The sequence below is a fragment of the Bombyx mori genome, chromosome 13 (assembly GCF_030269925.1).
Source record: "Bombyx mori chromosome 13, ASM3026992v2".
NCBI lineage: Eukaryota > Metazoa > Arthropoda > Insecta > Lepidoptera > Bombycidae > Bombyx > Bombyx mori.
The window spans coordinates 5,233,717-5,248,402 of NC_085119.1; the positions used below are offsets into that span (position 1 = coordinate 5,233,717).

At 35.4% G+C, this 14,686-nt stretch overlaps 1 protein-coding gene and 1 long non-coding RNA gene across 3 annotated transcripts in view; one reads left to right on the plus strand and one right to left on the minus strand.

The window, feature by feature from the left end:
* Window positions 1-621: 621 nt before the first annotated feature.
* LOC101742215 (retinal rod rhodopsin-sensitive cGMP 3',5'-cyclic phosphodiesterase subunit delta) lies at window positions 622-6,013 on the plus strand. Of its 2 annotated transcripts, XM_004927896.5 has the most exons (6): window positions 622-766; window positions 1,266-1,297; window positions 1,875-2,026; window positions 3,276-3,412; window positions 4,241-4,316; window positions 4,597-6,013. In XM_004927896.5, the coding sequence occupies exons 1-6, from the start codon at window positions 696-698 to the stop codon at window positions 4,600-4,602; spliced, it is 474 nt and encodes a 157-aa protein (XP_004927953.1). In that variant the 5' UTR covers window positions 622-695; the 3' UTR covers window positions 4,603-6,013. The 2 variants fall into 2 exon arrangements, with proteins under 2 accessions (XP_004927953.1, XP_021204770.1); XM_021349095.3 differs by having other exon boundaries at window positions 4,241-6,013.
* The window catches only part of LOC134199950 (uncharacterized), a 44,872-nt gene continuing 30,848 nt past the window's right edge, over window positions 663-14,686 (minus strand). Inside the window, exon 3 of the long non-coding RNA XR_009974646.1 lies at window positions 663-1,116. This is a non-coding gene — a long non-coding RNA (uncharacterized LOC134199950). The remainder of the gene's footprint in view (window positions 1,117-14,686) is intronic.

Sequence of the window (14,686 nt, forward strand, 5' to 3'; positions counted from 1 at the left end):
TATCAAAACAATAAATAAACCACACTAATTACAATAAATAATTAATAATCTAAAAACCAAAATATTCGTACTATGGAAAATAAGTTGTCCCATTAAGACCGCAGTGATTTTGAACTCATTTATTTCATTACATTCTATTTGTATTCTATTTACATTCTATTCATATGATGTTATGTCATATGTCATATGATGACGTTAATTGGTGGATCCCATGGAGTTAATAATAATACTAATCTCTATAGAGGATCCCGAGAAGCTATGTCCAGTGGCTTTGTTTCGTTTTCCCACATTTGTGAACTTTCACAGATATCAAACAGTTAATAAACCACCGTTATTACACATTTAAACCTGAAGAAACACTAAATAGATAAAATAAAACAAATCACACAACTTCACTCCTCGCGTTCCCGCCAAAAACAACCTAAAGGTCTATGTTACCAGGTCATAAAAAAAGACCATAGACTTAATTTATGGAGCTTGCAAAAAAAACCCCAGAAAAAGTGGTTTTCATTTTTCAATGTGAATGTGAACAATATTGTGTTCGTAATTGAATTTAGAGTCATAGAATAAACACTTAATTGTTTAGAGTATTTTGTTAGACAGAAAAATAAACACAGTTCAGTTCGCTGTTAAGAAAATCAGCAATCAAAAACATAATCATATAAAATTGGAATTGAACTTTTATTTTCGCAAATATGACTGACGTTCTAACAACTGAACGAGATAAAAATGATCGTGTGGAGACTATTCTGAAGGGATTTCAAATGTATCCTTTACATATGTTCTTTTTCTTATATTGCCCTTAATGCCATTGTGAGTTGAGATCCTTTAAAATCGAATAGTTGACGAGTAAGTCGTGGCGTTACGTCTAGCAGGGCACCTTTTTTTGCTTTTTGGATGATTACCCGACTGTCGAGAGACTTTAAACCAAGTCCTGCCTATTCTTTTAAAAAGTATTTTTGCATTATTAGGCCCATCGTCTGCAAACATAATGCTGTTCCATAGTAATTCAGTACCTAAGCATTTGTACCGTGCATCACTTTTGGAATGAATTTCTTCCCACGATTATGCTGTTGTTTCCCACAATAGTCCCACAATTAAAGTTTGAAAATGTACCTGAAAATGTAAAAATAATACATCCTCAATTGATGTATTTAACATGTGATCCCTAATTGATTATAAACAGCGTTAAAAATAAATAGATTCATCATTTCAATGTGTTTTACTTAACAATTGTCAATAATTTTTTAACATTGCAACGTCAGTAATTGGATGAATCTTCGTGATGCTGACACAGGTAAAGATCTAGTCATTGAAAAAAAAACGTTTGAAATATATTAAAATTAAGATCAGTAGTAGAATTTGTTTTGCCTGTAAATTAGATATGCAATTTCCAAAGATAAACAAGTCAGTTACTGATTGTGTATATCATTGTTTGTTTTTTTAAATATACTCAACAGAATATAATTAAAAGTTATATGATGCTATAGTTGATGTGAATGAAAAATTAAAATAAATAAATAAATGACTAATCTTGGGTCCAAGGTGGTTAATTGTTTTTACATTGGGATGTCTATGAGACCACTCCAGGAGCAAGATTTATTAAATGTTTTCTAGTATTTAAAAATCCTACAAGTAGCTTCACCAGACTGCTGATGATTGTTGTATAAAATATACATACTCAACACATAATAATAATACTCAAAACTGTAATAACATATCGCGGGCGAGCAAAGCGTGGCAATTTTTTTTTCTCATTTTATGAAGTTTCTTAAATAAAAATCAAACTACTTTTAGATACTTAAGTAACAGCAATGTTATAATTTTTCCCCTATTGCACATTTATATTTATTTTATTAATAATTCTTTTTCAGGAAAAATTCTTTGGCAACATAATGAGGACATGTCAAGTCCAGATGCGGAACACGAAGCAAGAGTACCCAAAAGAATTCTCAAGTGCAGAGTAGTGTCTCGTGAAATGAACTTCAGCTCAATAGAATCCATGGATAGATTTAGATTAGAACAGGTACATCTATACATATAAATAAAATTAGAGTGTCTGTTTGTAGTATTGAAATAACAGCTTTTTACTACATTCATATGAATATATATACGGTACATATACCAAAATAAAATTTTTTATAATTTTTTTTTGTCTGTCTGTTTGTTCCGGCTAATCTCTGGAACGGCTGGACCAATTTTGATGAGACTTTCACTAATAGGTAGCTGATGATATAAGGAGTAACTTAGACAACTTTTTTTACACTAGCTTCGCCCCGCGGCGTCTCCCGCAGTTATTGTCGTACCGCGCGCTACATGGCTGGCTTGGCCTATCAGTCAATAATAAAATTTAATGTTTCCGAAGAGAAGCGAGGGCGGGTCGCTAGTGTTAAGATAGTAAGCAATTAAAGTAGAATTAGTTTCCAACTACAAGCATCATTTAACATTATTTATGTAGCCGATGAGTCAGAAATACTAAAAACAGTATGTTGTAGGTTAGATAGACTAGACAGTGTTGATTAGTGTTCAGTAGATGCTTAAAGGAGGGGACGTCATAAATAGACTTGGAGGGAATGTGTGAACCCCTTTCACACATTCCCTCCAAGTCCATATGAGTGAAAAGGGTGTGTATGGGTAAATATGATGTATGATAGACCTGAATGGAAAAAAGGTCATCATTGTATAAAGGCAAGAATAAGAATAAGAAAAAGTGTCATGATAGTTTTGATTTAGGTGGAATTATATTTATCAAACTGATATTCGAATCTGAGTATTGAGTATACATCTTCCTGTCTTATATGTATGTTTCTGGTATCCAGAACATGGGAGAAATTTCTGGCTTAGACTGTATAGTGTGAAATGTTTGCTTGTTAAAATAACATCACCATCAGCATCTATCAGTATAATTGGCCACAGATGTGACAACTTAGAACTGTCTGAATCCAAGCTTTGCTCCATATTTATATCATATTATTTCAAAAATAATTCATTCATCTAGTTTATTTTAATTGACTTGAATTAATATGTTCACAGAATTATAGAATTTAAACTATCCAATCCTGCATTTAACTGGTAGTACACTTACAATTAAATATAACATTACCAATCTAATTAGATATAAAATATAATTTTTACATAGATAAACATTTTATTATTTGGTAATTCGGTACTAACTTCATTAATAACACATGGATTTTGAGCTACTCACACCTACAGCAATAGAAAATATATAACTGATTTGAACACTAAAAAAAACTAAATGTTTCTTTTTATAGAAAGTACTCTTCAAAGGGAGATGTTTAGAAGAGTGGTTTTTCGATTTTGGTTATGTGATCCCGAACTCAACGAACACTTGGCAATCCGTTATAGAGTCAGCGCCTGAATCGCAAATGATGCCGGCCAATGTGCTCAAGTAAGTTTGATAGTATATAAAATTTCAATATAAATTAGTATAGATGGGCAGATGAGGCTACAGCTCACATTTAGGTGATACTGAAACCCAAATACACTATGAAGTGCTTGTGGTGACTAACCTGAAAACATGTGACCTATGTCTGTTACATATTGTATAATATCGACAGATATGGGAGCTTTTCTGTAGAAATATGAGTGGTGATATTTACCTGAGCGGAATCATAGTACAGCCTATCTACACTACTAATTAATCGAAAGTTTTGCATTTATTTAGTACATACTTATTGTAAGATAAAAAGTGCGGCACCCATTAGGCTAGGTACACTGCATTTATCATGTTGCTTGTTTACCAGAGCCCCAAATAACCTCAAACTAAATGTTAATACTACCACTCCGAGACCTGAGAACATGAGTTGGTTGCGTAAAATTATCACTAGGGCTGAAGAAAATTTTTGGAATTATTCTAATTTTATAAATATATAAATAGAATTAGAATTCATAACACCTGAATATGTGAAAACTGCCAAATTGCCAGTTTCTTTATTAGGGTTAATAGTCCACTTTTAAGTCTTGGTTACAAGGATCAGATTACAATTTATTTCGCTGCCAAGATAAATTAGAATGTTTTCCAGTAGGGATATCCTGGATAGAACCCTTGATCTCCAAACAACTAATTAAATATGTCAAACGTCAGACCAGAGCTCAAGTATTTTGGCGGGAAATTTTAAAACTGTTCCAAAAAAAATGCAATTGGCATTAAATTAATGTGTAAATATTTTGCAATTACGAATTATTATATACTAATTATGGAATTTTCTATTTTCAGTGGGAACGTGGTTATCGAAACGAAATTTTTTGATGGAGATTTGCTGATCACAACCTCTAGAGTACGACTGTTCTATATATGAGTCGTCTATTATCAAAGGCGGCAATCTGTACATTTGGACAAAAATTTTTTATTGATATGTCAATACAGATTTATTTGAATATAATCGTCTCCTTCAAAGAATACGGTTCAAAACCTGCATTAAATAAAGGTTAATAGTTAACCTGTTATTTATCTAAGATGTCGTTCCGAAGAGTTTTGTGACTGCCAATGGAATACAAAGTCAATAATTCGTTTTTCTGATTTACCAATCATTGTCCAAAAGTCAGATTGCCGCCTTTGATAATAGTCGACTCATATAATCGTTTAAATTTAATCTATGATACTTAAAATCTACTTGTGCATTTACTAGTCATTGGTGTGGTGCATTTATTTTATTCGAATTTTTACTTCAAAGTGTCCTTATTGTGATTTTTGTATCCCCTAGAAGCAGGTAATTCTTAGAATACAAATTATCAAAATTTATTAATAAGTGGATGTATTTTAGATCTAAAACTTAATGCATAGTATCAACAGCTCAGTCTCCTTTTTGCTTGCTAAAATGGAAGCGGCTACCCGAACCCATAGATGGATTACAATGGGAATGTCTTCAGTCTAAGAGTGGTGGGATTAGCCATAACACACACAAAAATACAGTATTAGATTTAATCTCAACCACTTTGTATTACTCGAGATTACAACTAAATATATAGTTGAAAAAGCAACAAAACATGCTTAATGGAAAGCCGATTTTTATTTTATTATTCTGGTCATCTTGGTCAGGCCATTAGACCAATGCTATAAAATTATTGTATTATCGACCTTGAAGTGAATTAAATTTTTAAGTAAATTTGATATTTTGACATTCGTGAAAAATAAGTTGAACAATTACATATAGGGCAAGTTCATAAAAAAGTGTTAAATATAATTTTATTAGACTTCCATGTATTAATTATGCAATAAAGGATGTATGTATTGGAACCGATTCGAAAACATGGGGTATGATATATTTGATTGCCATTTGCTACACTGAAAATCATGTTCAATTTATTATTATTTCCCTCATAGAATTTGCTAACACTGTTAGGCCCGGGCAAGAATAGTGCTTTGCTGAATTTTCAAATTTATCCAAGGTTGCAACGTTTTTGACATGGCACTGCATAAATGAAAATTTAGTTCTGTTTCACTATCAGTAAACGGGCTCACGGTCTATTCTGCCGCCCACCTTGAGACGTAAGGTCGTAAACTTATATGATTTTTATAACAGTAACGTTCTGAAGATCGAACAGACGGAAAATAATATCTGTTTACCCTGAACTAGGACTTTTTGACTCCCAGACTACAGCTCTGCGAAATAATTAATCCAGGCTCAGAATATTACTTATTATCTTGCTTTGTAAGAGAAAAAGCAAACATTTTTGAACTGTAAGGCTATAAAAGTACATGTTAAATAAAATGATTTCCTGAATAAATTTCAAATGAGTATTATCTTTATTAGGCTGTTTTGGTTTGCCGGTCACTGCTCAGGGTTAATGGCTTAGTGTTCGCTTCGGGAACGATTCCAATATACCCCATTGTGAATGGTAAACAAGCCACATTGTTTGATTAATGTTATGGAAGTACTGTAGCTTTTTAGTCCTCTAAACGCACTAGTAATTAGAGCTTGTGATTTTATTTTATTTTAATTGTTATGTACACATTTAATTATAAGCAAAAATAAACTTTCAAATTGAACTGGTTTTTATTGCCTTTTCCATTTTGGTCTGTTTTTTTTTCTTTCTTAGCTATGCTGATGGTCTTGTGAGACCATTTCAGCGTAGCTCTAAGAAGTAGGTGAGCTAACGGGGCTCAAACCTGACGACGTTGCTAACACTAACCTTAAGCAAGAGCAGTGCTTTGCAGAATCTACCAACAGATCGGAAACGCGACCCACTGAGAAGATCCGGACAGAAACTCAGTGGGCTGTGTCTATGGGCTAATTTACTCGTCGAGCCCTTCGTCGCAAGCGACGGGTTCGACGAGAACGATGACCGGTGCTTGTGGTACCTGTAAGCACCGTTAGTGGATTGGGAGGATCCGAAATGACGTGTTTGGGGCGACGTCGACTGCTTTCCATTCTGTCCGCAGGATCGGGAGAACTGGGTGAATCGCTCTTCGTCCTTGGGATCTTGCCGCCCGGGGGCTATCCTAGCTACACCAAACGTAACGTAATAGATAATTTTTTTATTGCCCTCGTAGGCAGAGGATCATACGGCCCACCTGACCTGAGTGGTTATCGTCGTCATTAACGTCAGTAATACCAGGCGCAGAGCCAAGCCGCTGTCTATCGTTAAAAAAAAATATATTTTGTGCATTTTCTTCTGTATTTATTGAATTTTTTCCTTGTAAAAGTGGGGAATGTAGCTTTCAATTGAGATCATGTAAAGTCTCTAACGAAACTAGAGCTTTCGATTCTGTTCAGGCGCTTAGAAGCTATGGGTGGGATTAAAGAAACTCACAAAGGTGAACCATGAAAGGAACACTTTTTTTTGGGTAGGAAATTTCCACCTTTTTTTCATTGAAGCTCAATCATTGCTTTTTTTTTGTATTGACTTTGTCGGCTTACGAGCAATGAGTCAACTGCTGGGTGGTTACCGTCGCACAAGACGCCTACCACTGAGTACTCTCTGCAGTTAGCCTAGTAAATAAAGCAAATCGGTTAACAAACACAGGAGAAAATGGTACTTATCTGTTTTTTCTGCCTATTTTTATATAAATTTAGGATGAAAACTGAAAAATAAATTACTCTATGCCTACATAAAAATATGTAGGTTTATAGTATACATATAACGCAATACGCATTATAATATCATGTATATTTAGATGTTTTTATTTAAATTAAAATTAAAATAATCTATTAAAATCAATAACTGGTAGATCTGATTGAATCTAAAAATGATTAAAGTATCAGTAACATGTGCGTAGTTCGCAGTAGTTCTCGATAGATGGCGTTATTTGTCTGAATAGCTGTTTACATAGTTTAATTTAAAAATGTGTTTCAACCACCTACACCCACCCATATGCAGTTTCAGACTCAGTTACTAAAATATTATTTACATTAATACACGCAAAGAGATAAAATATTTTATCATGCGTAAATCACGAATAATTAATACATTGTACAGAAACCACCATTAAACACCTTACAAGTTAAAAACCTACCTATAAGACATGTTTAACAATTAGCCCACTGAGTTTCTCGCCGGATCTTCTCAGTGGGTTGCGTTTCCGATCCGGTGGTAGATTCTGCGAAGCGCTGCTCTTGCTAGGGTCAGTGTTAGCAACACTTCCGGTTTGAGCCCCGAGAGCTCACCTACACGCTAGGGTATAGCTGAAATAGCATCTCAAGGCTATCATCAGCATAGGTAAAAAAAAGCCTGTCAATTTCTCGTATTTCCATCGAAAGCATGGTAATTGGTGATCTACTTGACATGCGGCTTTATTTCAATTACAAAAGTCGTTTACTAAACTAAACGTCAAACTTCAATGTAAATCGAGGAGAGCTGGTGTAAGCCCAACCTTCTCACTCCAGTCACGTCAGTAGGCTCTACGTGTCAGCAGATTTTTGTTATTTTCCATTACGTGCAATGAAAAAAGGTTCATTTGAAACGTCCATGGCCTAATTTAGTGGTCGGAATTGAAGTCATCTGGCAGGTACAATTTCTTGCTCACGAACGACACCATGAAGGATTAACATCGTGTAGTAAAGCCATGAAAGTAAAACATCCAATTACGGGTGCTGATCTGACCCGTATGTTGTGACCCGCACTGGTAGGAAGCTTAATCCAGCAAAAATCCAGAAGAACCCAGTATGTTACTATTGAGAAATAATCTGTATGTCTTTGAAAGCTGTGCGACTTAAAACCTCAGGATGATTTTTTTTAACAATAAAGGTGGATGAACGAGCCTACCTGATCTTAAGTTGTTACTCATAAACATCAAGCGTATTTATGAGTGTTACCCGTTACACAGGTAAAAAAATTTTTAATACCTTTCATACAAGTGCAAACTACGATCCTTACGTCACGGAAAAACGAATTCACTTATTAATAGTTTCATAAATAGTTTTATTTACTTATTGCATATATAACATGCAGAGAACTACAGCCACCGAAATAGCTCAAAGAATCAGCAAGCTGAAGTGGCAGTGGGCTGACCATATATGCCGTAGAACTGACGAACGCTGGAGCAGACGGGTTCTCGAGTGAAGACCGCGCAGCGGAAGACGTAACGTAGGGCGACTCTTGGCTGGGTGGTGCAATGACCTCCAAATGATGGCCAGCAAGAAGTGGAGAGCCGAAGACCGGGCTCAGTGATGTGGATTGGGAGAGGCTTATGTCCAGCAGTGGACGACTGTGGGCTGATGATGATCGCATATATACTTAAAAGGCCTCGTTTGTGATTAATGCTTTCTGGATACATGAGGTCGAAGACATACGTGAGACACGCACAAAGACTGCCCCACTCTTCAGATCGGAACGCATGCCTGCTTACCAGCATTATTGACCAAAATTAATAAAATTTATTGATGTTTGATAAGACAAAAATAACTCGAATTATGAGCGAATTCGTTCGAATTCTTGTCACAAATTCTATGAAAATATACTAGCAACAACGCTCAGCATAATACTTTATCTAGTGTCAATTAAATACTACGCCCACCCCATCGTGTCCTCTATTATATTCAGATGATGTCCACAATATGTATGGGTGTATCGACGTTCTGTGTCGTGACCGAAACTCGAATCTCATTAGTACGCTGACACGTTTAAAGATATTAGCATAGAGGAAATGTGAAACTACGGAGGGTTGCTTCATCAGGACGAACGTTGTTCAAGACAGGAACTTTTGTGAATTAAATCATCGAAGCCAAGCGCACATCCTCTTTAGCGAGAAGTAGACGGATTTCTACGTACGCCGCCGAAGGAAGCGGCGTCGTTTCGATGCGCAACGCACACTCCACTTCGCATATAAATAATAGAAATTATCTAATTATGTGCCGGCGAGTAGTAGGCGCGTACTTGCCGGGAATCAGTAATATCGGCCGTGCTGATCGAACAATAAATAATTATTATTACGATGACATTCCGATAAGAAATGAACGCTTTTTTTTTTTTCGATAGGAAGGTCGATGTTATCGGTTACAGCTATTACACATTGTAACGTGACGATAAGCTACCTAAGTGTGTACACATTAGATGTGGGTGCTGCTCGGTAGGTAGGTGCTACTCGATGTGTTCTTTGAGTTGCAAAATCCAAATGAAAACCTATAGGTACTATTCAACTACGGAGAAGCCTTTAATATATTTTTTTTATTGCTTAGATGGGTAGACGAGCTCACAGCCCACCTGGTGTTAAGTGGTTACTGGAGCTCATAGACATCCACAACGTAAATGCGCCACCCACCTTGAGAAATGAGTTCTCAATATAAGGTCTCAATTATAGTTACAACGGCTGCCCTACCCTTCAAACCGAAACGCATCACTGCTTCACGGCAGAAATAGGCAGGACGGTGGTACCCACCCGCGCGGACTCACAAGAGGTCCTACCACCAGTGAAAAATAACAACCTTAATTCTTAATTAAGTACATACTATTAATATTTTTTTTAGGATGTCGGCACTTCGATTCTAAATACTTTTTGAGGTTATAATGAAAAATACTCCAACTAACTTATGCTGTAGTGAGCGGTTGTCGCGATTCTGTCGATCGTACGCTTAATTCCGAAACATACCTAGTTTTCATTCACATTTTTATCCAAAAAAATCAAAATGTGTGCACTATCAAAAATGTTTGATTTAAATTTCGTGCATGCGTGTAACTAAGGTCCGAACACAGAATAACAAAATTGCTAATACGGGAAGGTAATGCATGTGGCTGTACCTAGTTTCGAAATTTAACATTTTTAAAACACACAAACGATCTTAGGTATATTTGAGATCGCATTCGGGAATCTTTATCTGATGAATAGTGTCGTGGTGATAGCAAAATACAAGCTTACGATTATCTTTATGAGATGAGAATCTTGGATTTTTTAGTATAACCCGCAAAAGAGGCTTAGTTAATAATTTGTCCATATGTTTACAATGTCCATAAAGCATTAATCCCGAATGGTTTGATATATCTAAATTCTCACTAGAAGTTATGATCGGAGAACTACGCCCTTTACAAGGATTTAACGGGGCAGTGCTCTGTCGCTAGTCATCGGTCATTTACTGATTTAATTTAGGCACCTTTTGAACATAAGGTAAACGTAGATTACAATTTTTATTTTCCCCAAAAAAAAACCATCAAATACCACATTTCTGCCGGAAAGCTAACACGCGTCACTCTTTGAACGGTTTGACAGTCGTAATGCGATATAAGAATTTGAACACATGGGGGCATGGCAATACATTGACAGGTGACGGCATATACTTTGATATTTATGGGCTCCAGAAATCATTTAATGTCAAGGGTGCCTTGAAGTCCGCGTAAAAATAATTATCAAAAATCTATGTATCAGAATATACATAAGTGTCTTCTTGAAAAGTTAAGCAGTATAAAAATTAAGTATTGGCCGTTTATTAAATAATTAGTTTAGAATAATGCATAGATTAGAACTACGTGTACGGAACCTATTGTAAGTGATTCGACGAACTTTGTCAAGAGTTCAGTTGTGAAATCTAGTTTGCGCTAATAATTCATAAAATCCTTTTTAAATAGCTCGAATAAAATGTAAGAAATGTAACAAGCGACGAGTTATATACTCGAATTTCTTAACACATTGTCAATCGCGATAATGCTATTGTCAAGAAAATCGCCCATATTTTTACTAAGACGACTTAAGACGATTTAGATATAACCTCAACTACGTATCCGCGAAAGTACTGTCTTCATTATTATCTAAGTTCTTCAACTTATTTCTTTTTTATAATACTTTTTAAAGATAATTTTTCCATTTTAGTTTCTAGTCCATCTTCCAGTTTCTATATCATAGTAGTTCATTTGTCAAGAGGAATACGTGGCAGAAACATGTCCGAAACTGTCTTGTTTTGGCAAGCTTAACTTTGGCTCTAGCTTTGGCAATAAACATGTCCGAAGCTGTCATCTATATATTAATACGTGAAGCTTAAACTTTGTATCCCTTTTTACGAAAATTGCGCGGACGGAGGAGTACGAAATTTTCCAGACTTATAGAGAATATAGAGAAGAAGTCCACAATGCTAATTTTTTTTTTAAATAATGCATAAAAGATACATTAAATCAATAAAGAAAACATTACACACACTACATACCATGTATTTGACGCACACACGCATGCATACTATTTATTGTCAAACTTTTGTTCTTGACGTCTGTTGTCAAATTGAGAATAGATTAAATATTGTTTGTCTTTGTTAATATTTTTTATAGTGTAGTCTTGGCGAAATTTGTATAAAATACAATCATAATAGTATACAAACTTACAATTCCAATTAATTATAGTCGAATTTCGACTACTGCGGGACTTCTAGTTGTAATAATTGCATAAGTAAATTTACGTACATAAAAATTGTTCATGATTGACTTCCACGGTGAAGGAATAGCATCGTGTAATAAAAAGTCAAACCCGCAAAATTATAATTTGCGTAATTACTGGTGGTAGGACCTCTTGTAAGTCCGCACGGGTAGGTACCACCACCCCGCCTATTTCTGCCGTGAAGCAGTAATGCGTTTCGGTCTGAAGGGTGGGATAGCCGTTGTAACTATACTGAGACCTTAGAACTTATATCTCAAGGTGGGTGGCGCATTTACATTGTAGATGTCTATGGGCTCCAGTAACCACTTAACACCAGGTGGGCTGTGCTCGTCCACCCATTTAAGCAATAAAAAAAAATCTGTACACCTATTTATGTGTTTTTATATCAGTTAATTCGAAGGCACCAAGCAGCTATGTCGTAGAACGTATGTAAGTTAGGAGTTCGATAGCGTGGCGACGCCGGCGCGGCGCATCGTTCGCCGGATGAACACCAAATGTGTGATATTTTTAGGAATGTTGATTGCCTCCTTCCTGTTTCCTGCCGCGGCGGCCCTCTCTGATCCGAAACTGTTTCAATACAAAACTGCTAATTAGTGATGAATAATTAATAGCGTTGGCTCGCAAGTGACACGGATCGGTCGGAATTCGATTTTGTCTACCGAAAAACCAATTACGGTAATCTCGTTTACTACTTGAACCCTGTTGATAACTTAAAACAAGGTCTTAAAAATTTGTAGTCGATATTTTAAATGGTCTGTTGTAAGCAGTTCAAAAGTATTTTAGTGAAAAATGTGAGTGATAATATCTTTGATTAAAGTCCCAAAGGGAAATCTGATGCAATATTCGCTAAATCGATAATGGAACTTATAACTTAGTATGTAAATCAATTTTGTTTTAGTGTGACATTAATAATAATAGTTAGTATTAATATTACAAAGAAAGAAAATTTACACATTAGAAGATAATTTATATAGTAATCATCTCGCCGTCGACTTCTATTTAGGAAGCCGGTTATTTATGCGTAATCATAAATTCATATCATGCCTTAGTAATAAAAGCTTCGAAATTGCATACGGGGACACCTCGGTAGAATAAATAACGCCTTTGCCGGGACTGCGGCCCGCGCTGGGGGTCACCGCCCTCTGCACCCCTGCCCCGCGACCCGCTACGTCACTTATTACGTCACTTGTACCATCCTTAACGACACAGCATATTGCTCTGCAGCCTAATCAATACCGATGCGACTTAAACCAGAGAATGTACATTGACAGAGAAACTCTGAAACAATCGATATTAATACGCTTTTATTAACTTCAGACGTATGTAACATACAGTATGCAATGGAATCTTTGAACATAATTTTGACCCCCTTCAAAACGTCGAATTAACTCGAAATTTGGTATACTTATTAAGGACCGATGATAATTCAATATAAAAAAAATTGAAAAAAAATTTGATAAAAATTGAAATTCAAATAAAAAATGAAAAATAAATAATAGTTTTAAAAAACTAACAAAATACGCTTTTATAGAAAATCCAAATAAAAAATAGAAAATAAATTTTAATAAATTTGAATTAAAAATAGAGTAAGAAAAAATTATTTTATTATAAAAAAAAGCGTGGGTTGCATGGTATCAGTAGTTATAAATATTTTATGAACAGATATAAGTAGAAGCGTTATTTCGATAATATCCTGAAAAACACGCCACGCTTTTTTAGTTTGATTTTCTATAAAAGCGTATTTTGTTATTTTTTTTAAACTATTATTTTGCAATAAATATTTGATTTCTTAAATACTATGCTTATTTAATTTCAAAATTAGTTACCACAGGTTAGTGATAATATTATGTGCAAAACGTGTGATCCGAGAAATTAAGACTGGCATGCACTAGCTGGGAGCAGGTACGAAAGGAGATTTGTCGTTTTGGAGGCCAAGCTGCCTGGGGTACCTTAATAAATGAATGTACAGTGAGTGGTAAGTTGGTACAAAGTTGTCGTAGGGGCAAGGGTGTGGCACCTGGCTATGTCTTCATCCTTTTCCGCTAGAATAGAGGGGTAGTCGATTTCATTCCTGAAGTGATGTTTCATGAAATCACAACAAAATAAATCGTTAATACATTATTTGTAATCTACCGTCTAGCATTAATAGTTTTCACTGACGAGCTATTTTTTTTTGTGGATAGGGCTCCGGTGGCGAGGCTGCGGTCGTCGAGACGTCTCGTCGTCAGCACCGCGCAACGGACCGCGCAGTCAACCGTTACCGCGGGGGTAGCTGTAAAAACTATGTGCACTCGACTATGACAGATGCGACCAATCGAAACCACCAACTTTCTTTCCACCGTCCGTTTTGACTTTACAACGGATGATACTTAAATATATATTTTTTCGAATCAAATATGCGTAGTCTTTACAAATTCCTAGCCTAAAAACGTAATTTCTGATAACGTACAAACGGTGGACTATTAAAAAAGAACAGGAGAATACAATGTTTTCTTCGGTATTCGCGAGTCGTAGAGATAAAATTATGTACTTTTACGATTACATTTAACGATTATTTCCGACGTGTCCCTGTGATTACAAAAAGTGCAATGTATTCGAAACGTCAGAAATAATATAAAGAGGATAAACAACGCGATTTAATACGAAAATACTTTATTCAAAACTTACTCTCTTATTTTTTTGCCTATCGCATCCGACTTCCTTTCATACATATTTTAACTGACCATTTACCGACCGTTTTGGATTCTGATGAGTAGTAGCCATCAGACATCTATTATAAGAACTAAGACAATGAAACAATAAAAACGTACAGGTGTACTTCAAACGACCTCCCATAAAACGAAATGATTCGTTTTGTACGATCGATTC